Source organism: Cheilinus undulatus, linkage group 11 (assembly GCF_018320785.1).
Source record: "Cheilinus undulatus linkage group 11, ASM1832078v1, whole genome shotgun sequence".
In the NCBI taxonomy this organism is placed as follows: domain Eukaryota; kingdom Metazoa; phylum Chordata; class Actinopteri; order Labriformes; family Labridae; genus Cheilinus; species Cheilinus undulatus.
Window position 1 is genome coordinate 9842349 of NC_054875.1, and position 25225 is coordinate 9867573.

Sequence of the window (25225 nt, forward strand, 5' to 3'; positions counted from 1 at the left end):
AAACAGCTTCTTGTCCATGCTGGTGATGGATGGGTGCTTCCTATCACTGGCTCTTCCTGCTAACTCCCCAGCCTGCTTCACAAACTCTCTGCCACTGTTTCACAACCCCTCGATTCTTCTCTGTGCTCCCTCTGTGTGTGGGCCCTTACTGTTAAAGTGTGTGCGATGTGATTGCATCATGTCTAATAGTGAAGCAAAAAGTGTGTGGGAGGGGGGCGCTATGAGGGAGGATGATTCTGAGAGGCCAGTGTGAATCTGCTAATGAAGAAAAACAACATGGCTGTCAAGGCCTCCCAGGAGCAGGTCAAACACAACCACTGAGGGGATTCAGGGTCAGCGAAGGCAGAGGGTCAAACGTCAACATCAAGGCCAAGAGCAGGCCTTGACCTCTGCTGGGCTGGAAAAAGAGGGAGTTTAAGAGAGAACTGTTAGGGAGGAAGAACTTCCAGTATGAGGAGCAATTATAATAGCATTACTAGCTGCATACTATCATGTTTATACTAACAATGACTTCATAGAGTATCATTCAGAGTATGCAGTGTGTATGCAAGAAATCTGCAAGTGTATACTAAATTTGACATCATGTTTAAGTATGGGAAGATAGGAGGTTAATTCATCAGACTGAACTGTCCCAGAATGCATTGCAGCTCTTCATACTATCCAGTAACAGAGCTTATACAAAGGGGAATATTTTAAGACTTTTCTTTTAATCTTAATGAGTACAGCTTACAGCTCACACCAATCCAAAAATATCACAAAACACAGGTCCAAAAAAGACTTATAATTCAGAAATTATTGTCTTCCGGAACATTATTCCCATTAATGCACTCAGTAATTGGTTGGAGCTCCTTTTGCACAAATTACTGCATCTATGTGACATGGCACGGAGCCGATCATGGCACTGCTGGGATGTTATGAAGCCCAGGTTGCTCTGATAGCAGCTTTCATTGAGTCTGGTGTTTCAACTCCATTTGCACAAGGGCCATCTTTTTCATGACAGACACTCTGGGGGGCAGACTTAATAAACTAAAATAAAATAAATATTCTGGTCTGATTAAAATATTCTTGTAAAAAAAAATATTGTTTCTTTCCTTCCAACATTAATGAAACAGTGAGATCAGTCCCTCTCATCTGCAGCCAGCCACAAGGGTACTGAGAAATTTTAGCTACATATTTCTGGAGCCCTTTGGATGTCTGCCACTAAGTTTGATGCTAAAATGGCTGTCATGAATGGCCAAAACCACATGCAGGAAACAGATCTTCTGTATAGATTCTTAGAAGGCTCTCAAAGAGCCAAATTTGAAATTTTGATTTAAAAAAAAAACAGCAGCTTTAATCAAGATAAGAATGCTAAGTATGCATTTACCATGAAAAATTACAGAAATATAATACTTGTGTGCTTCTTGACTGATAAGCTGCAAAATCAAAGGTTCTATTTAAATGTAAAGAAAAAGTTCCTTTTCTGACTGAAATAATTCTCTGGGGGCCTGATGTGGCCCCCGGGCCTCCAGTTGATGATCACTGCTCTATGAGGTTCAGGTCAGACCAGTTGGTTGGCCAATCAAAATACAGTAATACCATGGTCAGAAAACCAGTTTCTGGTAGTTTTGGCTTCACTCTGGTCAGGTGTCTCTAAATATACAGTGTTTGGGCAAGGGCAGAGCCTTTGAAAAAAAACTCAGAGGGTGATTGGATGAACATTCTGTCTGTCACATCTTAACGGGCCAATCAGAGCAACAAAACACTTAACAGAGGAGTAAACTCCATAGAGAACTGCATAACGCAAACCATGGTGACTGTAGACATGTCAGTACACAACTTTTGTGGTTATTAAAAGTAAATAACTCACTGCTGTTCTTTGTTTTCCTTTTAATGTAGAAATGTTGTCTACTTCTGAGAAAACTGGCATTTCAGTAACATCCACGTTAATCTCTTCCGCCATAATTCTACTGGCCTCTTGTCACTGCTTGCATACGTCACGACTCTGCCGCACCCGACAGTACTGCTTCTTACTCCTGATTGGTCCTGTCACTTTCTAACCAGGCCCAAACAGTTCAGACGGGAGCTTTGTAAGATGGATTCACCAGTAAGAAACACGCTGCTGATCTTCCACCAGACTCTCTGACCTTGATTTCAAAATGAAATCAAACCCTGACCAACGGTCCAGTTCTTTGTTTCCTTAGCCTAAGTGAGATGCTAATAGCACTGCCTGTAGTTCAGGAGTGACTAAACACTAGCAACACAAAATTTATAATCCATCTCTTGGACCTGTCTGAGTGTAGTGGCTCTTGATCCACTGACTCCAGGCTCAGTCCACTCCTTGTGAAGCTCTCCAAAGTTCTGCTTTGTTTGATAATTCTCTGAAGGCTGCTATCATCCCTGTTGCTTGTGCAACTTTTCTTACATCACTTTTCTTTTCCAGTCAACTTTCCATGAATCTGCTTTGAAACAGAGTCTGAGAACAGCCTGACCTTTCAGCAGTGTCTTTCTGTGGCTTACCCTCCTTCTGCAGGGTTCCAGTGCTCGTCTTATGGACATTTGTCATGACAGCAGTCTTCCCCATGATTGTGGTTGTGTGTACTGAACCAGAGTGGGAGGATTAAGGCTCTGGAAACCTTTGCAAATCGGACTTTTCCACAATAGTCTAATATTTTCAGACAGTTGATTATGTGAGCTGTGATCAAGATTACAACAAAATAAGTCTTGAAATAATTCGCCTTGTATGAGATGAATCTTGAATTATATTAAAATTTCATTTTCTGAGGTAAATTACTGGAAAAAACACAACTTTTACAGGATATTCATTTTTGTAGATGCACATGAATGTATATGTGTGAATATCCTAGGTTTAGTTACATTTGCTAAATATTGTATTTACTGTTAGCATGTCTGTTATTTAAGTTTGTATACCTCATGAATGATGCACGGTGGGGTGTTAGAAGGTCTCACTTTTGCTGGAGGCAGCCCTGCACATGGTGGTGGTTAGTTTCCTCAGCCAGCTGGATGAAGTAACAGAGGTGTAATTGGGGAAACAGTGATATTATCACTTCCATGCTAATCAGGCAGATCTTTGCTGTGCATGCATGCCTGATTAAGTGTATCCCCGGAGCTGCTACGGTATATTTAAATGCCATGTCTCTCATGCCTCTGAAACGTTGTAATGTCCTGTAAAATTAACACACTGGGACGCCACAGTTAAGCTGTTGCAGAGGCTTTGTATAAAAGCTTAGTGAAGGGCTAATTTTTTATGGAGTAGTGTGTAAAGATAGAGCAACGGCAATGACTTTGAACAATTCAGGTCTTATCTACAATATGAAAAGCCCCTGTTTTTGCTGTTTTTTCTGCTCTACTTCTTCAAAATAAAGAATTACAAAGAAAAAAAGGGTTTTTATATTTATTTAATCTGAACAGTTCACTGACCAACTGAACACACTTTATATTTCTCAAAGTACAAAACAAACTTTTGTTGTGCAAAACAATGAGAATGAAACAAAAAAGATATGCTTGAACTAAAAACGGTACTAAAATCGACATTCCATCACCAGTGCAAACAAAACTGGTCAAGAGTCTGTATTTAAAAATAAGAAAATTAAATGGCTTTAATTAAAAGATACCTAAAATACATCAAAAACATGCATAAAACATTCATGTTGATTACACCACATAAAAATGGACTAAATACAATTTACAGTTGCAAACATATTACAAGATATTTCTTATTCTGTAGTGAGACACATCACTGAGGCCCCAACAACAAAGATTCAAGTTACAGGAGCTTTTTCTGAACGCTGTAAAGGAGATCGGACAGGGCTTCATGTAGTGGTTAGTGTCAGTACTGTTACGTTTTTGGCAACTTAAAAACACAAAGATCCTTTTTAAAAATGGCCCCTGTGTGGTCTGGTAAACCCTACCAGCAGGTTCCTGATATCTGTACAATGCCTGGCTTTGAATCAACGTTGTGACCTAAAGTGTGCAGGAGTTCAGGTTGGCATCAGGAGTTTTGGTCCATGTCTGACACCTGAAACTCTCTTTAAAACTTTAACATTAAAGGCAACTAAAACCACATCACTGCAGCTGAACCCACGTGCAGAACTTCATGCTTCACAGTACACTTGTTTTCAAAAACACATGGTAAACATGAATAAAAGAGCATAATAAATAAAATCATAAAAATGTACACTGCTAATCCTGATTTTGTTTGAAATTTGATTCTGTGATTGCTCGTGTCCCTTTAGTGCACTCATGGTTGCTTGGCTTAGCTCCTGATCAGAGGCGTTCTTTCATCGCTGTCGCTGTCCACCTCCTGCTGAGGTTTGCGGTAAATCAAGAACTGGATGGAGATCTGAACCACAGAGTTAAGGAAATGTAAAGACATACTGAGAGAGACAACATTAGTGGATATGAATATCAAAGAAAGACATCCAACCATATAGAGGAGAAGATTAGTTGTATGCATGCACAAATTCATGAGTGCATGCATACATGCGTATGCCTGTGTGGATCTGTCTGCATGAATGTGCATATATACACAGAAATGCCTGTCATTAATATATTAAAATATTTCCATTGTTAATATACTATGAATTGACCTAGGGGCAGGGCATCACCAGGGCGGGCACCAAAGATCTCAGGGAGGGCACGGGACCCTGTCTGCTCTGAAGTTGTCAAAATCGGATGTTTATATTTTTTTTAAATCATTATTAGAAACAAAATTTGGTGGCATATTAGAGCCAACCTAAAGATGGAGAAAAAAAAAGAGAGAATCCTTTGATTATTAGTAAAAAAAAAATTCAAGTTTTTGAGGTTATGAAGTTGTATTCTTACAAGAAAGCAAACTCAAAAATTCAGAATTTAAATAGTTGGAAATTTACAAGAAAAACTCGAAATTTTAAAGTGTAAAGTTTGACATTAGCAACTCAAATACTTGGACTTCTTAACTACATAATTAAAAAAATTCTAATTTTTGGTTCTCGTATATCTACAACGTTTAAAGTTAAAAATTCTAGTATTTTTGCCCCCTGTAGCTAAATGACTTTTGAAACCAGACAATTAATTTATAAATCCTTTTACCTTGAAAATAAACAGCTCATCTTTATCACTGCTTTCTCCAGAGTGGCCCTAACTGACTGCTGTAATAACAGATAATCTATAGTCAAAATCTTCACTGCATCCCTATCCCGTACTGGATTCAATTTAAAATCCTGCTCCTTACTTTCAAAGCCCTAAACACACTGACCCCTCCTATCTCACTGACCTCCTTCCCCAGCACACTCCCGCATGTAGCCTCTGTCCTTCTGCTGCCAACCTCTTTTCTCCCCCTTTAAGAACCAAGCACCAAACCTGGGGGGACAGAGCCTTCTCCATAGCCGCCCCTTCCCTTTGGAACTCTCTCCCAACTCATAATCAAAACTACACGGACCTACCCACATTCAAATCACATCTCAAAACACACCTCTTTAGACAATTTTTGTCTATTTTGTTTTTTTTTTGTGTGTGTTTTGTTTTGTGTTGACTTTCTCTGCTTTTATGGTGCTTTTCATGCAATTTCATCTTTCTCTGCATTGTACAGTGTCTTTGAGTTTTCATGAAAAGTGCTTTATAAATAAAATTTATTATTATTATTATTATCATAAATAGATCTTTAGTCATGAACAAGTGCATGTAGGCCTATTTTGTCAGGAGTTTGTTAATAAAAAAAATTAAAATTAAGGTTTAATGATTCCAAGGGAGTCCTGGGGCTGGAGCTGGAGCTACATGCAGCTTAGTTTATCATAAAGACTGGATGCAGCTAACCTCACTGTGTCAAAAGTGGGGGGAAAAAAAAAACTTCGGCATAATTTCTTCAAGTCTTCCACATATGCCAGAGCGGATTGCAGTTGATCCTATAATATAAGGCTTGATCTGAAAACCTCTGATTATGTTTAAAATACTAATCTGATTATGAATTATTCAGTTGAAGCTTTACACAGTTACTAAACAGACTCTGAGTCCTGCACTGAGGAGAAATGTATTCACTTCCACTTGATTTTTGAAAGTGTTTCCTGCCAGCAGATAAAATCCTAAGCACTGCAGTGTGCTGGGAAGCTCTGCCTACAGGGTAAAAGAAGAAGATCTTACAAGCATCTAAACAGAAATTCTAAGCTATGCCAAAATCAATCAAGTTTAAAATTCAATTCCGATTTTGGCTTCTTGTGGTAATGAAAACGTGACGTTGTGTGTTCGTATTGTCCAAAAGCCTTTGTCATCATGTATGGAAAATATTTCAGAGATTGATTGTACATTTTTACCACAAGACTAAATAACCACTACTTAAAAAACAAAGTTTATCCCTTTATTCATTTTCATTTAATGTGATTATTCTTTATTCATGTATTGTGATTATTTTCACTTATTTTCATTTATTGTTTTTTTTTTTTCAAGTTGTTCAGAACTGTTAAGTGTCAAGAGAATTTACATCCTTTAAATTAATGTAATGCCAATGTTGCAAAATCGAGAATTGATCTCAGTGCTTTGCGACAAAAATCCAAACAGCAAACACGGGTTCATATAGATCAGTTTAAAACTATGACAATTGATGGCGCGCCGATATACGCCATATACACAGGCGACCCGGGTTCGAATCCGGCCCGTGGCACTATTTTCTGCATGTCTCTCCCCGCTCTCTCCCCTGTTTCCAACTCTATCCACTGTCCTATCAAATAAAGGCCAAAAATAAATCTTAAAAAAAAAAAAAAAAAAAAACTATGACGATTGACTATTCTGTCTTTGAATGAAACTGCTTTGATTGTGTTGTTGCTGTTCTTTGTATTATTATTTTAGATGCATATTTATTTTGTTTGGTTGTTCTCCTGACGTTGTTGAAATGAGCACATGCCCTCAGTGAACAAACAAAGGTTGAATGAATGAATATTAATGAAAATAGTCGTGATTATGGTTGCTCACAAAGTGTATTGGTTAGGTGGTGCATTTTATTTCTGTTCTATCACTGTGACCTGTTCACTAAATCAAACAACCATACAGGAGGCATTGTGTGTTGACTTTATTAGTCCTGTTATGCCCCTCGTCAAGCCCATAGGCCCCACTTTGGGAACCACTGGGTTAATACACCATAAAATTTGGTGTACAAGACAGACCAAACTTACATCTAAAAGTTCTCTGTGACCTATATACCAGTATATTCCAGTATAAAATGCTGTTTACTGGCCAAATATAGTAGATAATGTTAGTTAATGGGTTGCCAGTACATATTGCATTTACACAACCATAGTGGTTGTTGTGTAACCAGTACAGTTACAAAAAAATTATCAAAATGCATCAAGGTATGTCAAAATAAAGCATTAAAGATTACCACTTTGAATCCAAATGCCCAAATCAGATATAAATCCCTGTTAGTACATTGTAAAAATGGACAGCAATAAGTCATCAGAGGTAGGCAGCATAACTAATATTCACTGAAAACAAAGCAGCAAACAGCTGTGAGACAAACTGGTCTGCCCACAACAAGCAATAAACCACGTAAGTGAGACCTTTGATACTAGAGATTGCAATTCTACGAAAGCAGTCATGAGACCTAAATGATCAAGAGTCTCTCCAAGCTCAGCACTTCCTAAAATGTAGCATGTATGTGGGATTAAGGAGAGCCCAGAGGCCCTGCAGCTGCAGCAGCTGAGAGTTTTCTTTTTAAAGGATACCATGAGGTCTAAGGAGAGGGTACCGAGGCTGCCGATGAGCCAGGGCAGGTGGTGAACCAGGTAGCTCCTCTCCCCGTGGCCGTCATCAGGGTTCTTCAGGAGGACACTCAGACCATATAAGGTGTTTCCCAGGATGACCAGTGCAAAGAGGAAGTACGAAACCCCTTCTGTGGACTTCCTCTTGTACTGTGAGGAGAAATGAGAGGACGGGAGGGGAAATGGACACAACATTAAAAACTTTAAAGGAACAGAGGATCTGTCACACAGTTGTCACGTATATACTTTCCAATGACACGTGCCTTCCTCCACCCTCTCCTCTCAGTACACACTTTTACTCCATTTGCACCACGTTAAGTGTCATTCAAAACCTTGGAGTGCAGAGAGTGCATTATTTAACCCTCCAACAGTGGATGCAGACGTGATGAATAAGCAGACGCTCCCTGAATTATAATTCCACGTTATCACCTGCACAAACTTGGATGCCTATTTAAGTCAAAAACTAGATGTATCATACATTTATAAAACCTAAAAGTTTGCATTATTTTAACAGTCCATTTCCAAATATTCTGGTCTTGAAAACTGTACATGTGTTTATTTATATGAGCCACAGTCAGCTGCCAATCTCACAGTCGAACACTTGCTTATGAAACAAGGATCATTCCTTTCCAATTACATGGGGGTGTTAAGTGCCTATTTTTACATAGATTAGCCTTTTTCCTCCCGATACATCATGGCTTACTGTCTATCCTGGTGTAAAAATAAAGTTACTAATGCTTAAATGTATTTCTAATGACAGTTGACACACTAATAAATCTCCTTCGTGTGTGCATAGACAAATGTGAGTTGGATTAAACTGTTTTGCAGAGTGATTCCAGCTGTCCTAAATCTTTTTAGATTTCCAATGTAAGGGGAAAAACTCAGGAGGGTGAGGGGATTTTAAACAAGTTAAAAATTAGAGCAAAAATGTTAAATGCAAGCTGGGTCAACAGTTATTACATCACTCAACAGCAAATAACATGACCTACTACTTAAAACAGGTAAGTAGCCTGCAGGCAAACCAAACTATCGGAAGACATCAGCTGCATTTATTTTTATGGTTCATCTCTAGTTGCAAAATGCAATTATGAACCAATAAGTACAAAAAAGACATGCAACAAGTATTTATCTACAAGCCAGACCTGACTAACCAGCTCTGAACATTAGAGGGAGATGCCCTGTTTGACTGTGAATTGATTTATGTTTACAGGGATGAGTAAAACCAAGCGTCTTGTAAACATCATCAGATTGGAAATGACAAGACTGAAACGCAAATCTGAGGAAGGCCACTTAATGCATGTTGTACGATCCTGTGACAGAGTTCAAGAGTTTTGGAACAGAATACATAATAATATTACTGAGACTATGAGAGCACTAATCCCCTTTAGTCCCAGACTATTTGTATTAGCTAACGACTCAGTTTTAAATGGATGCGATAAACATGTTAAAAGTATCGTGATAGGCAGATTATTCTCTTCCCATGAGCAGTTTGGAAGGTTAGAAGTTGACCTTAGAAAATGGGGCAATAATTTTACATTTTGGGCGATTTAAGATGACGGCCAGATTCTATGTGATGAGGTTCCTATTGAGTTTTTTCTGTATCATTCTAACTGTACAGACAAAGTCAAATATTAAGTGAACATTTTCTGCTATTTATTAAACTTTATTTTATTATGATCATCATCATCATTGTTATTATCAATTTTAGAATTATGATTACTGTTTGATTGGAGTATGGTTTGAATTTGCCTTTTTAGGGGGGGTACTTGGGGAGGGTTCTGTATGTTTGTATTTGATTTCCATTGAAAACCAACAAAAATTTAACCTGACACAACAGATTTGTTTCACACATCCATCTGGAAAACCTTCGATGTACAGCATTTGGGAAAGGGCAGAGCCTTTGTAAAAAAAAAACAAAAAAACTAGGAGGGCGACTGGATGAACGTTCTGTATGTCACATCTTTACGGGACAATCAAAGCAACAAAACACATGACGTTGTCGCCGCTACCGAGGAGTAAACTGCATAACAGGAACCATGGCAACTGTAGACATGTCAGTACACATCTTTTGTGGTTTTTAAAAAGAAAACAACTCGCTGCTGTTCTTTGTTCTTCCTTTAACGAATAAATTTTGTCAAGTTCTGATTAAACTGGAGCTTTAGTAGTATCCACGCCAATGTCTTCCGCCGTAACAGCACCGGCCTCTTGTTGCAGCTCACGACTCTACCGCACCCGAAAGTACTTCTTCTTACTCCTGATCGGTCCTGTCACTTTGTAACTGGGCCCAAACAGTTCAGACGGGAGCTTTGTAAGATGGATTCACCAATGAGAAACAAGGAGACGGGCGTATCTATCTGCTTTGCAAGGTTAACGAAAATGGAAAATCCCCACAAAAATTGAAGATGCCCAAAGGGGAGAAAGATTGCTTAATATTGAGGTATTTTTTCCAGGTTGTGGAGTGATTTTAAAGAGTAATCCTAACATTATTTATAACGTACTATTTAAGAGGCATACAACCATGGTTACACAAGTTTTGGTTCCCCTGAGCTTGCTGCTGTATTTAAACTGTCCACATTAATGAAGCATAATTCATTCAGCTATTTATTCAGTCATTAGGCATGGGGTCGAAAAGAGTTCAATCAATGTCTGAGTGTGTATGTGGAGGGAGTTCTTTGAAAAATATCCATGCAGTGGTATGTGCAGAAGAAATAAACCATGCTGCTTAAGCGTTCTACATACTTGCATTTTTTGTTGCTCAGATTTCATTTACCATGAGTTTTTCCACTCACACCATTACATAATTATTTCACCTTGTGCTGATTTTACACAAAGCAATATTTAACTGATTTTCAGTTTTTTTCTGTTGCCCTCATCTGATTTATCTTTAATCACACAGACATTCAGACATTCACAGATGAGACTCCAGACATATTAATTTCCCTTCGGGGATTAATAAAGTTACTATTATTACTATTATTACTCTTGCAAGTGATTTCAATCATGTGCATTTTTACATATTGCAGACTCCTCAATTTACTCTTAAGGTGATTGCCTGATCTGATTGTTCAGACTTTATACCAGACTATCTAGATTTCTTTTTCTGGAACTTGTAGGGAGCTATATTCAGTTTAACTTGTATTTCAGCTGCATTATGTGATGCTTGGTGGTAGCTCATTAACATCCAAGATTTGAAAGCGGTTTAAAAACACCTTCTGTGAATTTTTTTGTGAAGTTAATGACCCAAACTGTAAACAATAAGCATTCAGGGCTGCAGTGGGAAAAGAGAGATTAATGATGATGGCTCTTTGTTTTTGTCATTTTTATTTACGACAGCTATTCTATTGTTACTGACCCTCTTTCACCAGAACCCATCATAGATGTTGATTAATGATGTACTCAGAAAAGATTAATGAGCAACACGTCTAACTGATCAGTCATTTTTAGTGCCATGTCCATTTGAAAGGCCACTGACTGAGCCACTAAACCAAGGCTGACATTCTTTCTCTTTTAGTATTTGGTGTGTTTTTTATTGTTATTTGTTATAAATGACCTGTAAGCAAAACTTGTTTTTGTATAAAATGTGTGTGCACTATATCTCGTTTTCTCCATCTGGTAGTGTGGGCATTCAATATCAATACTGGCACAGTTTTGATAATCTTTAGAATAAAACAAGTGTAATTATGAAGTAAAAAGTCAAACCATCATTATCATCATGCTGATGTTTAAGGCAACAATATTTAGGATTTCTGCACTGAAATGCCTTTTTTAATATGAAAATGACTACCCCTGGGTTAAATAAATATAACTGCTGAGCTCTTACATTACACATCATATTTCCAATAGTGTTGAAAGCCAGAAGTTTTTTAAGTATTATTGCAACAGGCTCGTCTTGTTACAGTGGCTGTCATGACAGAGCTATGCTACAGACTTGTTTATCCTTGCCATGGAATCCCTAGATGTTATGTAAAAAAAAATGCTTCATAATACACAGTGAGCTGTGACTAGAGGCTGTCATTCTGTTGCTGCATCTTATTCATGGTTTGAGCTGCGAATTCTCTGCCAAATGCTGTGCGTTCCTCCATGATGCAAAAAAAAAAACAAAAACTAACGTTTGGAGTACCCTTTACATTTCAAGTAGGGGTGTCAAACAATTAAAATTTTTACCTGTGTAAGTCTTCGCTGTATGTAGCATTTTATGAAAAGTGCTTTATAAATAAAATGTATTATTATTATTATTATTATTATTATTATTATTATTATTATTATTTTGAATTCCACTATTTTGGATTTAAAACTGTTTTATTTTAGATTAAACTAAGAATAATTGACATTTTGTCTCACTAAGGACCTGCTTTTATTTTGAACTTAGAGTAAAATAAAGGTAAGGTTGTTAATGTAACCAGGGGAAAGGAATTTGTTATGGAGAGAAGGCAATGCAAAAAAATTGGAAAGTTTGGTAACATAAGGTGCAGCTGACTTGACCACTGAACTGTCTGTGAGTATTTTTTTGTTTGTTTTTTTAACCAAATGAGGCATTGAGGAGCAGTGGTGGACTAATTTTACATCACTGCTGCTGCAGGGAGATGCTGCAGTGACTTTAACGTAGTGTGCAAAAAGAATGATAAAGAATGCGATTAATGCAATTAAAAAATAAATTATGCACTAATTATGGACCTTAATTATTTTCAATAAATGCATTAACTGTCAGCCTGAGCTTTAAGTAAACAACGGAGATGTGTGGAGTTGAGCAGCACTAGTGTCTATTCATCCTATTCTGCTATATTTTTGATAGAGAGCCCGCTCTTGACAAATTAACATTCTGTGCATTTTAAGAAACATTATGTTGTTTTTAACATCACTATTATTCAATTGTATTTCACTAGAGAGGTGCATAGGTGAGGAATGAATCCACCAAAAACTGAGGGCAAACTCCAGCACAAAATGTTGCCAGTCTTGTGGTGTATTTCAGACTGCAGCAGTTTTCGCTGCAGTTTTTAATAATCATTATCAAGACATTCAACTGGGTGCATTAGGCTTCTATTTGTTGATGTGATTTCTTAACTGGTATTCATATTGTTTGATTTTTATCAGGATGATAATAAAATGTAAAATTCTGAAATAATGGCAACGCTATTTAGTCGTACTCACGTTTGTGTACATCTGTGGAAGTCTGGAAAAGAGGTAGAGCACTGACGACACAGAGCCGATGGAGAATCCAATAATTTCTTTGGGAGTAAATGGCTGAGGGGACAAAAAAAGGCTCATTATGCCAAAATAAAACAGACAGACATGGCTACATCAATTCACCCTGAGCACATATTAAACACAGGAGTTTCACTCACTTTAATATGGTCACTGTCAGTGGTTGAGAGCAAGGTGCGACTCCTGAACCCTGAGGGAATGATCTCCTGTTGAGACACAAGCCCAGGAAGGCTGATGAGGCTTGTGGTGAAGCCAAGGACGCAGACTACACCAACCGCATTCACGATTGTACTGCTTGAAGATGAAACACCTGTTTACATCATGGATATAGAGAAAGAGATCTCAGCAAATTCCTTCAGGCAAGGGTTACTGTGTCAAAGGGCAATGGTAAGGAAACAAACACAACAACATGAGGCATGTGATAACATTGTTACAAGGTAGAGGGAATCTCCTCTTCCTCTGTCTGGACTTGTGTTGGATCATTAAAAGTATCAGCTCTGATATAAGAGGTCTATAACTACAGTTAAGTGATAAGAGACACGTCAAGGTTCAGGTCAATATGTTAACAAAGATCGAACTAATGTGACATCAAAATTAAGGCAAGGCAGTGCAAATTTTGAGGCAATAAAAGCTCAAAACTTAAACTCAAGTTTAAATTTGATATTTAAAAATTAACAAGTTGAAAAAACAACAAAGAAACTCACTTTGATCCATTTTGTTCTTTATTTTGTAGTAAATGTACATGGCCAGCATCACCAAGTCAGCTATGACGTAATAAATGGCTGTGTACGTCTGAAAGACAGAGAGAGACATAGAACAAAGCCACACACAGAAAAAAGATTTTCTCTGTACAAATAAAGCCACTGCTGTGAAACCAAGTTTAATTTTAAGCTCTTTATGTTTGGCCAATGAAAAATGACTTTGTGGAATTAGATTTATAAAAAGTTAAAAAGTCTTGATTGTGGGAAATAGGTGCAGTAGCTAAGTGTGATGGGGAATATATTATATATGAAGAGTTCTTATAACGATGACAGTTGTATTGTGTTTGAAAAGACTAAAGTGTAAAGGCATATGCCTTGGATCAACTTCAAAATACCTTGATTCTTATATTTCATTTCCCCCTTCTTTTATTAAACCTTTCAAACACTTGTGTTTTTTAAAAATAAATCAGCTCTAAATGAGTTTACATTGTATCTGTGGTTGCTGTTACTTTTCATGTGCTGAAGGCTATTTTTCTGGGTTTTTTTTTTTTTTGCTATTCTTCCTTTGGTCTTAAAATGTACAAACCCATCGATAAAACTTAAAAAAAAAATGATCCAAGTTAATTGTTAATACACAAACAATAAAAATAAGCCTGCACTAGACTTTAAAAATGTTGAATTTTGTTTGCCTCTTAGTCATGTTATGCTCTGAATGCAAGAAAACTTCCAATGTACTAATTTTTGCCAATGAAAGATAATGGCATTTTTATGGAAATTATTCATGTTTTCAGTAAAAAGGGAAACAAAGGGTCACAGCTCTGTACTGTCCTGGTGATCATTAGGTTAATCATATCATAAAAAGTCACCTGAAGAGGAAGCTGGTTTGCCAGGAAGGAGCCCACCAGATTGCAGGAGTCACCTCCCAACCATAACAACAGGAACCAAATAGAAATGGCACTGTCCATGTTCCCTGTTCTGCATGAGTTGTAGTACTGTCTGCAATTATAAAGAAAAAAAGACATATAACTGTTGCTGGGGGAAAAGAAAGCTTCCTCTGAGAGGCTGTGGAAGTGAAACAAACACTCACGGTAGAGAAGACACCATGAAGCAGAGGATGGATATGAGGCCTGCATAGACACTGGCCATATCCCTGGCGTCCTGGGCACATTCTCCAAGACCTTCCCAAACCCATTTAGACCCATTAGGGCAAATGGAAGTGAAGTTTCCATCGCTGGTCAATCCAACAGGACTCAATGTAGGGACAGCTACCGTCCCCATTATCTGCTAGAGAGAAGAACCTTTGTGAATACCAAACTTATAAAAAAATAAACACATTATCCTTCATTTATTTGGTTCTAATACTGTTAGAAACTTGTTTATAATGGCAAGGAAAGCATAACATATGGCTGACATTACTTTCTGGACTATATGTCAGAGATGTAGAGCTCTCTCACATGATCAGATCTACTATTTAGACAATTTAAACACCCATGAAAGCCTATATTTAGACCACAAACTCAACATACTGTATGCTTTAGTTAAACTATGTCTTAAAAGGCTGTTTAAAACTTCAAACCAACATCAGAGAAGCCTGTTCAGAGCCACATTTCACGCTTGGTGAGTTGATTAGACACGGAAATCCACAGTGGCGGATAAATACTAACGCCAATCCTATTTTTTGAGCACTAAAGAAAGCTAAAGGGAAAAGATATGAAAAAAGTCAACATTAACCAGAGAATAATAACGCATAATTATGAGTTAGCCTCTTAGCTAGCAAGCAAAGACGACAACAACGACCAAACACAAGGCACAAATTATTCGTTTAACGCTCTAACGTCGAAAATGACAACAAATTCGCACACTTTGAATAAATATGACATTTTTTCTTGCCTTTGTAGCCGCCGCCATAACGGCAGAGTCCTTAACAGAACAAAAACCTCCCCAAGACTGAGGGGGAAAACACGGAAGCAGCGGATAAACAAGCGACCACAGCGCTCGTGAGCTGATTGGTTTGTTTGGGCCGAACGTCAGTTTGCGTCACTGCAGGGCTCACTAGAATAAACACGTGACTAGCGGCGCGTGAGCTCCAAAACAAATTTAGCACTTTTCAGAATAAAGCTCAAGAAATTATATTTTGTCAATGTAATGGATAAAAAAAAATCCAACGCTATTGGGTTTGAATTAGTTTCAGATGTTTATGATGATATAATTTACTCTGTATCAGTTGTAAATCATACATCAGAGCAGGGAGCAAAGGGTACACGTTTACTGTACTCTTACTACCAGAGGCAGTAGTTGCCCAGGATGCTTGAGGGGCTGGGGCTAATAATAAAAAAGGCCACCTGCTGTATGTTGTAGAACACCAGCGCACAAAACTTAAAATGTAATTGTGATTAACTTAATTTTAACTTAAAGCCAGGGAATTTATAGCACTCCATTATGTTCTTCACTACACTTAACTAACCATGTCCTAGAGGGCAACAAAGGGGGCAATTTTTTTCCATTAACAGGGCACAAAATAGGGCAATTTGATGAATTTATCCATTTAGAAGGCAACAAAGGGGGCAATTTTTCAAATGTTGTCCATTCAGAGAACACTAAAGAGGGCGACTGTTAAATTTTGTCCATTTAGAGGGCACTAAAGAGGGCAATGGTCAAATTTTGTCCCTTTAGAGGGCACTAAAGAGGGCAATGGTCAAATTTTGTCACTTTAGAGGGCACCAAAAAGGGCCCTTTTGTCGCATTTTTATAACATTACTGCATCAGGAGGGGCAATTGCGCCCCCTAACCCCTCTGAGTCCACCAGTGATGAGAGGGCAAAATTGTTATAAATGTTAGGACTCCCTTAATATGAAAATAAAGTTACTTATAATTCATCAGAAAGAGCAAATATACTGAGGCTTGATGAGCAGAAATTTTGATGTGTTTATGGCTCATATGGCTTGCTAATGTTGTCTCAAACGCCTGAGCAAAAAAAGACAAGAAAGTCTGTTTAACTAGTCTGAAGTTAATCTTCATCCTTCCCTTTTATTCGATGACTATGAAAAGAACTTAAAGATCTTAGAATTCTTGTTGTCAAGCTCATGTGAGCTGGGCTTATGACTATGTATTACACAGTTAAAAAATTAATTAGTATAGCATTTTTGCTTCTAATTTTTTTATTTTACTTGGATTTTGTAACACAAAAAGAGTTAACAAAAACAGACTTTTATATCTATTAATGTCTTATTTACCAGCAAAAAAGATTATTGTGGAACTATTTCTTTTCTCAAACAAATGCATTCATTTTTTGTGCACAGTATAATACACATCCTTCAGGTCACCAGTTGTCCACCCCTGCATAAGAGTACAAAGCTAAAATAGCAAACTTTGATGCAGTTGTTTTAAAAAGTTCAGTTGTATAATAGGTATTTGTTAATCAAATACATTAAGAAAAATGATGTTTGTAGAGCCCTTCTGTTTAAACATTAGTTCAACCTAATGACCTTTTAAATATTTCTGTCAAATGAATTCTAAATCACAGCTCAGAATCCAGTTAATCCTAAACTCTGTATTTTGATTTACGACCTAATCTGATCAGCATCAGCCTGAGTTAGGAGACTGTTCAATTCATGGCAGATTTATGAAGGCTGTGGAACAAGCCGATGGTATGCTTTCACGTAAATGTTACTTTTCTGCAGAACTGGACAAAACACAACGGTGCCTATCGGTTGTTCTAACACATTTCACACATTCTCCTCACATGTCTACACACCCTGCTAAACTGGACAGTTTCTCTCCAGGTTAATTCAGTCATTAGTCCGGGCTCATCATTAGTACTGAGGCCTCCTGCATTCTTCAACAAGCTTTGCATTTTAGTGTGCAGCCGTGAAAAACAAAGCAAAAACAATGTACTTCTAATATGCAGGCCCATGAGTGCAAATCCTTCTTGAACAAGCTTGTATGCAAATTTTTAAACACTGTAAGACATGGTCTGTCTGTAAAGTTATATAATAGCAGCTTTTTTTCTTTACTCACTGCTGTTTTTAAGTCAAAAATATGAGTTAATATATGAGTTGATGGCAGCTTTACTTTGTTTTGATTTACTTGTCTCACTCCAAACAGCCGTTACAAAATAAAAATGGTTAAATTGTTTGCACAAGCCAAAGAGAGGAAACCTACCTGGAGGATGTGATTGAATCCAATTTCAGACTTTGAGTGGAAGCAAAAGAAAGGAAGTTACCGCCGAGATATTTGAGATGATGCGGTGTTTGTCATCTGACTTTTAGTCAGACTGACGACTCAGCACCAAACCAAGCTGATGTCAGCTCATCCAGCCTGCTTTATGCTCAGGTTTACTGCAAGGCAAGTGTCTACTATGTCATGTGCTCTTTCCAGACTGGGCAGAGTCAAAATCGACTTCTTCCTATCATTGAATAAACTTTCAACCCTGCCACTGACTACATTATGTAATGTGGTTTTCTTTAAAAACAATGCATATATATGCTATTTAGACATTTTATTACTCTTAGAAAATGAGGGACGGGTAAAAAAATACAATGAAAATCCAAGAAAAGTTAAGTAGTGTTCATCCTACATGCCCCTTTCACTTTGCTCCATCCAGCCTCACAAAAACTACGGTGGCCCTGTATTCCAACTGCAAAAAAGAAATTATTCTAATGTAAAAATGATTCTATGAAACACAAAACATTTTGACACTAAAAATGTGTAGTACAAAACCATTTCCTAAAACTTTTAAAGTTCTTTCTCTAAGACTTTTATGTATCAAATGTTTGCGTTTTATATTAAAATCTTTAATCTCAATTAATCTTTGAATTTTTGTAGTTAATCCTGATAAATCTCACCCTTTTTATAGCATTTTGAAAATTCCTCTATTTTGCATTTTTTTCAGGTTCTTAAACTAAGGGTAATTGACTTTTGGAGGTAGATTGACAGTAAGAGCATGAACTTAACCAGGGAACGAGGAACTTGTTATGGATTGAAAAAGAAATAAGGGGTCATTCAAAAGGTTCAGAAGACCTTTGACTTGTCCACTGAGCTTTCTTAATGAGACATTAAGGAACACTTGTGGACTTGTTTTAACATCACTGTGGCTGCAGGGAGACACTGACATGTCTGAGATTTATGGAGATTAAGGAATGAGTGCACTAATTGTGGACCTCAACTATCCACCCATCCTCTACACTGCTTACCCTGTTGGGGGTCAGGGGGGCTGGAGCCTATCCCAGCTGTCATTGGGCGAGACGCGGGGTACACCCTGGACTGGCTGCCACCCAATCGCAGCGCTGACATATAGCGACAGACAACCAGGCACACTCACATTCACACCTACAGCCAATTTTAGAGTCACCAACTAACCTGATTAGCAGGTGTTTGGTGGTGGTTCATAAAACCAGTAAACCTTGCATAGATGATGGACTAGCAAGACTTGATGTCTGTGATCAAACAGATCCATCTTGTTAAATCTTAATCACAAAATCGCTTTTCCCAGTCTGAAAGCGACTGGAACGATCAGCATCATTAAAGGAGAATAAAGGACTAGCTATGGGCGAGGTTTAGTTGTAATGAAAGCCCATCAACAATGACTGTTAAAGAAGTTAGCTTGGCTACAGAGATTAAATTAAAAGAGCAAAGAACCACACTTTCTTGGTGGAAATGATGTTACGGACCAGCTTCAGCAGGAGTTTGATTCACACAGGCTCCACTGATAGTGAACAGTGATGACGCTACATGCCCAGCATGTGTTCTGTCGTTTACTTACTGGGGCTGCACACACCTACTATGCCATGTTTTGTCACTCCTCCAATCATCCTTCTACAATTGGATGAGAGCACCGTTTATAGGCTGTTGACCAGATAGATGTGAAATACATCCCATGCCATGGGTATGTGAAACTAACCTGACACGCCAGATGGATGTGTTCTACACATCCATTTGGGAAAGCTTCAACAGGAAACGTTTGAGAAAAGACAGAGGCTTTGAAAAAAACTCAGTGTGATTGGATGTACGTTCTGTTCGTCACATCTCTACGGGCCAATCAGAGCAACAAAACGTGATGTAGCCGCTATAGAGCTGCACGTGCGCAGCTACTGAGGCATAATGCAAAACATGACGACTATAGACATGTAAGTACTCGACTTTTGTCAATTGTGAAAACAACTCACTGCTGTTCTTTATTCTTTTAAAGAAGAAATATGATCAAGTTCTGATAAAACTGGCGCTTTAGCAGTAGCCACGCTTATCTCTTGCTGCTGCTTGTTTACGTCACAACTGCTGCGCCTGAAAGTACTGCCCCTCGTCGCTGATTGGTCCTGTCACTTTCTAACCAGGCCCAAATGGTTCAGATGAGAGCTTTACGAGATAGATTCGCCAGTGAAAAACAAGGAAACGGGCGTATCCATCTGCTTTGCAAGGTTAATGTGAAACAGTGTATCTGGAATGTCTGATTACAAAACCAAGGCTCATACTTAAAAAGCTTCCTACAGTAAGTTTGAAGCATCACTCCCAGAGGTGAAATTCTATGAAAATTCTTTAACCAAATTCAGACCAAAGATTTGCAAAGATACTAAGTGAAACATGCAACTGATTGCAATGAGACGCTCTGCATCGTTCTGGAAGCTTGTCAGTTGACACCGCTGCATAGTCCACTTACTGAGATCCCCTTCTGTTGTTTTTGAAAACGATAGTAAAAAGTAGAGGCCTTAAATAGGATGGGCTTTTATTTTGAAATTTTACAGTACCATTACCAAAAAGTCAATCACTTTTTGATGGTTTTATGCTTTTGTTGGTCAAATTACGGACATCAGTTACTCCACAAATGACATTCCATCTACCTCTGTTCTGTTGAGCAGGGTTCCTACACTCTTCAAAATCTAAATTAAGACTTTTTAATACCTGAGCCTGGAAAAATTAATACCACTTTTTGCACTGCAAAAATCAAAGGCATGTGGGATTTCCTTGTACACCTGAATCAATTCTCTGATTTTATGCAGTGTCTATGAAAAGTCAAATGGTATGGAAAAACTACATTTTCTGGCATAGATCCCCCAAATTTTTACTTTTTGGCACATTTAATACCTCTTTTGGATCAATCTGCCTTATAGCAATATTTATAACATATTTCAGCAGGAATGCTGAGCTGATTTTTAAACAGTGTAACTATTAAAAAGAAGAATAAAGTTTTGTCAGTGAAGAACTGTCAAAATAAGCATGGGCTGTACAAATATTTAGATGGGCAACTTTGTAAACCAGACATTAGAGGACTGGACTAGTGCTTGACAACATTATAAGGCTGATATAATCACAGTGAGTAATAAAAATTTAGATGGGGGTTTGGGGGTTTTCCAGAGGAAATTTAAAACATCCAATACTTTATTCCTGGCATTCTTATAAATATTTTTATATGTTTTCTGGTGGATATTTAGCTGAAAAACAAAATTATTGATTAATAACAAAATAAAGCTATATCCTTTATAAATCTTACATTATGAAGGCATTAATGCAAAAAGAAAATAAAGTGCTATAAATTTAGCTAGAAAACTAATGATTAATAACAAAAGAGATAGCTATTTCCTTTATAAATCTTAAATTATGAAGGTATTAATGCAAAAGAAATTTAAATCCTATAAATTTAGCTGGAAAAAAAATTGGAAAAATAAATATTCGTCAGTGGTCTTCAAAATTATAACCTCTCACAAGTAAAATGAGACCTTTTTACGTCAAAAGTCCAATTCAAGACTTTTTAAGGATCTAAAGGGACTGTGGTTGAGGGATCAGATATTTAAGACTAGTGTGTTAAATCCTGAGAAAACAATCAAAACTATCTTCATGACAAGCCTGCAACAGATTATTTTTGTTATGTTTGTTTTTCAGACCTCAAACCTAGTCGACACCACACATTTTCTTTGATATATTTCAAGTACATGTTTTATTGATGACGCACCCAAACATCTATACTGGAGGAATACCTTCAGTCGGCTAGATTCTCTTATTTACATAACGCTTCCACAAACTCATACAAATACTCGGTGGGTTTCAGGGCAAAGTATAGATATAACACATTAAGAACTGGAAACAGGGAATTTAAATGTTTTATAAAGCAACTTTCACAACAAATCTACAAATGAAAATGAATGATAGAAAAGAAACAACCGATCATTATCTACTCAAAAACAACTCCTACTTTTAACTCTGTACAGGCGAGTTCTTGAGTGTCCATGAAATGAGGAGGGATGCAGCTCTTCTATGTTTCTGTCCTCGAGTCCTAATAAAGGCAGACGTCTCGTTGAGTTGACAGTAATTCTTTTGAAGGCAAGGATGAGATAAACCAAGCAGTTTGTACAAGCAAATCTCGTCCTTTTAGTATGCTGCCGAGGATTAGAGTTTTTCACTTCTCTTGTTTCTTCTGTGGCTGGTTTTTACTTTATGTGGAGCACTTTTTCATCTGTTTTTAATCGTTTACGTCTGGGCTGTATGAAGTCCTCATCAGAGTCGTCTGATCCGTTCTCCTCCTTTTCCACCGGTTCTGGAGACTCAGGTTCAGGTGTGTCAGGGAAGTTCTGCCCCGGGAACATCTCCAGTAACTTCTCCTCAAAGCAAAGGCTCACTGCCTTGCCAGATATCGCCATCTCTGATCCCACCTGCCAGAGGAAGAGAAACAGGAGGAAAGACGTAGGGAGAAGAAGAGGATGAAGAGTGGTAAGGTAGAGGCAGGTATGAAAAGTATCGTTGAGCAGGAGGAAATGGATGGGTAGAAGCAGAGAGGAGGAAGAAGAGAATGAGGAGACAAATTAGATCTGGTTAACACTGCAGGTGGCAAGGCGGCTCTGGCTCAACCTTGCTGTACAGAGCAGAGATGTCCTGCCGCTCCGTCCCACTGTGGCTCCATGAACTCAGAATTAAGAGTCAAAGTTAAAACAAAGCTGACACATTTAAATTTAGTCTGCAGCTGGTGACATAAAAAGAAAAGATTAACTGAGCAGATTAACTACTGACAAGAAATGTGTGTTCTGATAAAAATGATGGACTTGAAAATCCCAAAAACAAAATAATGAAATTTGTACTGAAGCTATAAATAACATCAGCATCCTATATAACTAGGCCGGATGTTTAGCATTGGCATCTTTTTATTTCAAAAGCCATTGTTGGAAAATTACCCTCATACCCAACAGAACTAGCAAGTTTCTAAAAATGGCGTAAGCATACACGTTCCTTCAACCAACTTCTTTTGGTGTTTTCAAACGAGCCAGACTGGAAGTTTGAAGATATGCTTTTTCTTACTCAGCACCTCACTTCTATAACAGGATACAGCATCTTCTCAAAGGCAAAGGTCTTTTCCTGCATTTCAGACACCTAATTTTTTAACAGACACCTAATTTTTTAACATCCTGACTTCTATTTTAGTATGTGGCTGTGCTCTATTTATTGCATTTATTTTTATAAACTCATTCAGCTTAGTTACATTTTCAAACCCATTTTAGGCTTTTTCTTATTTTCTTTTTAATTTCCTTTAGTAATTTTGTCATCTTAATATCCTATAATAATATCCTATAATAATAATGATATCCTTAATTTTTATTTTGATGGCCTTGTATCAATATTTGCTTTTTAAAATGGATATGTCTTTCCTTTTAATTGACTATGTAAAGCCCAGATGCCATCCCAAATGAGGGAAGCTCCTCAATGAAAACTCAGTAAATACTTTAAAGTCTCACTGCTATACATGTTTGGTCATGGTTGGTTCTTGTGGCTCTCAGAGGGGGGAAAAACTTAAACTGGTTTCCTGAGTGACGTTTTCGATCACATCTGTCTTCACCATCGAGGGTTTGCATTCCTGCTAGCAGCATTATGCAAAGAGAGCTCTCTGTCTGCAGTGACTAATGATGCACAGACTCACAGATAGAAGGTTGCACAGGTTGTCTTTAACTGATGCATCTTTTCAATCAAACTAGCACCCTACAGGGTTTATTTAGAGGAATACACCGTCATTTCCTTTAAAAGCAGGATTTTTTTTTAGCAATTTAGGGAGAAAAAACTGTTAAAAAGTGGTGCTTAGCCCCACAGGTCTGGTCTGCATCACCATGTATCCCAGCATGTAGTGAGCCATGAAGTGGCTGCTCGTACAAATGAACTGAGGCAAATGTTCAAAAGCCTAAATCCTACAATAGGATGTTGGCAGCTGCACTTCTGGTCATGACGGTGCATGTCTCAGCACTTAACACTGGTGTGTTGGTCATACAGTGATCTAAGATGCAACGCTTTGCATCACAAAATAAGTAATTCAAGTGCATCTTATGCGCCAGATTTAAGCGTAAACATAAAATACTTACTTCCCTATTTTTTTTCTTCAAATAATCCAAACAATACACATGCAGTTCACCGCATTCATTTAAATCTGAGCTACATCAACTATTTGTTATGCAAAACTGTTGTTTCTTCACTGCAAACATTAATAATACACTGAATCTCTATACCAGTGTTAAATCTCTGATTAGAAAACACGTCTAGGCTGTTCCAGAAGGTTTGTGATTTAGGTTTACAGCTATGTAATGTATTTATTCAGTTTAGTTTCAACAGTCACATATTTGTTGTTATTTGTTAGGTAATCAATAATTCCCTAAGGAAAGGGGGAGGGAGGGTAGACTGAAGGTTTGTATTTGTTAAATGTATGGTTCACAATACTATATTAACTTTTTATTGTTTTTATTTTCTAATAACAAGGCATGAGGTTATAATTTTGTATATTCTTATCCAGATACATATATTTTTTATATTTGCACCTCATGTTTATACCATCACTCATGAGTTTCGCTTGTTACAGTAGTGTACAAAAGGCTGCCATGTTGAGTAGAGTCCATCCCTCTTTTCTAATCGTTGGCGTTTCTACATCTTGCAGAAAAGTGAAGGAATTCCTGAATTTTTCTTAGTCCATTTTAGCAAGGTAAATCTACATTCTAACAAAGTCACAGGGTATAAATTTGTTAGTTTTTGGAGAGCTCTACAGTCTTTGATCTAATGCCAAAATCTCACATAAAGTTTGGAATATCTTGGTTCAGTGAGTAACACTCAGGCAGCTCCAGAACGTGTGTACTGGAGAGCTTTAGGTCTTAGCAGCAGCTAAACTTTGGCACTTGAGAAGAATGTTTTTGGTTTCGTAGTTTTGTTCAAGCATTTTCTCAGGATTGTCTCAGCAAGCCATGACAAACCTGCTGTTTAATTTGGGGATATAATTTTAATTTGCCATTGTAAACTCCATAAAAAAGGGGCACATGATTTTCTAGAGCTCTAAAGGGTTTATTGTCTGTAAGCAGGTTGGTACAGTGCTGTTTGTTGCTCTGAAAAAAAAAAATGAAGCCTGGGTGTACTGTTGCAGTTACAAATACTTTTTGCACATATTACTTCAGTTTTTCATCTCTGAATGTCTCAGTTTGAAAAATAACATTATTTGTGCAAGTGCAGAAAATGCTTGGGGTTCTTAAAAATTGGACATTAGTAAAAATCCAAAATCAAAAAAATATTTAAAATACATTCATATATTTAAGAGCTAGCCTGCTAGACTAATTGTGGCTCAACAGCTAAAGAAATTACACAACCATT

At 37.5% G+C, this 25225-nt stretch overlaps 2 protein-coding genes across 8 annotated transcripts in view; both read right to left on the bottom strand.

Annotated features, from left to right (window-relative positions):
* Nucleotides 1-3382: 3382 nt before the first annotated feature.
* On the bottom strand, nt 3383-17909 carry slc66a1 (solute carrier family 66 member 1). 4 transcript variants are annotated; one of them, XM_041800401.1, is made up of 8 exons: nt 17792-17909; nt 14718-14914; nt 14497-14626; nt 13634-13721; nt 13070-13239; nt 12876-12968; nt 7692-7877; nt 3383-4342 (listed from the first exon to the last, which is right to left on the bottom strand). In XM_041800401.1, the coding sequence occupies exons 2-8, from the start codon at nt 14906-14908 to the stop codon at nt 4256-4258; spliced, it is 945 nt and encodes a 314-aa protein (XP_041656335.1). In that variant the 5' UTR covers nt 14909-14914; nt 17792-17909; the 3' UTR covers nt 3383-4255. The 4 variants fall into 4 exon arrangements, with proteins under 4 accessions (XP_041656335.1, XP_041656334.1, XP_041656332.1 ...); XM_041800400.1 differs by having other exon boundaries at nt 14718-14911; nt 17792-17898; XM_041800398.1 differs by lacking the exon at nt 17792-17909 and adding an exon at nt 15521-15609.
* Nucleotides 17910-21429: 3520 nt separating this feature from the next.
* The window catches only part of trim33 (tripartite motif containing 33), a 55822-nt gene continuing 52026 nt past the window's right edge, over nt 21430-25225 (bottom strand). For 2 of the 4 annotated variants that reach the window (XM_041799248.1, XM_041799246.1), the window contains one exon: nt 21430-22269. In XM_041799248.1, coding sequence (XP_041655182.1) covers nt 22048-22269 — 222 coding nt within the window. In that variant the 3' untranslated portion in view covers nt 21430-22047. The remainder of the gene's footprint in view (nt 22270-25225) is intronic. The other 2 variants (XM_041799247.1, XM_041799245.1) reach the window with 1 other exon arrangement.

Excerpts from the sequence above, each read along its gene's own strand:
- slc66a1 (XM_041800398.1), bottom strand. Across the intron at positions 14,627-14,717 it reads TTCATGGTGTCTTCTCTACC|ACAGTACTACAACTCATGCA; the intron begins GTGAGTGTTTGT and ends TTATAATTGCAG. Across the intron at positions 13,722-14,496 it reads CAAACCAGCTTCCTCTTCAG|ACGTACACAGCCATTTATTA; the intron begins GTGACTTTTTAT and ends TCTGTCTTTCAG.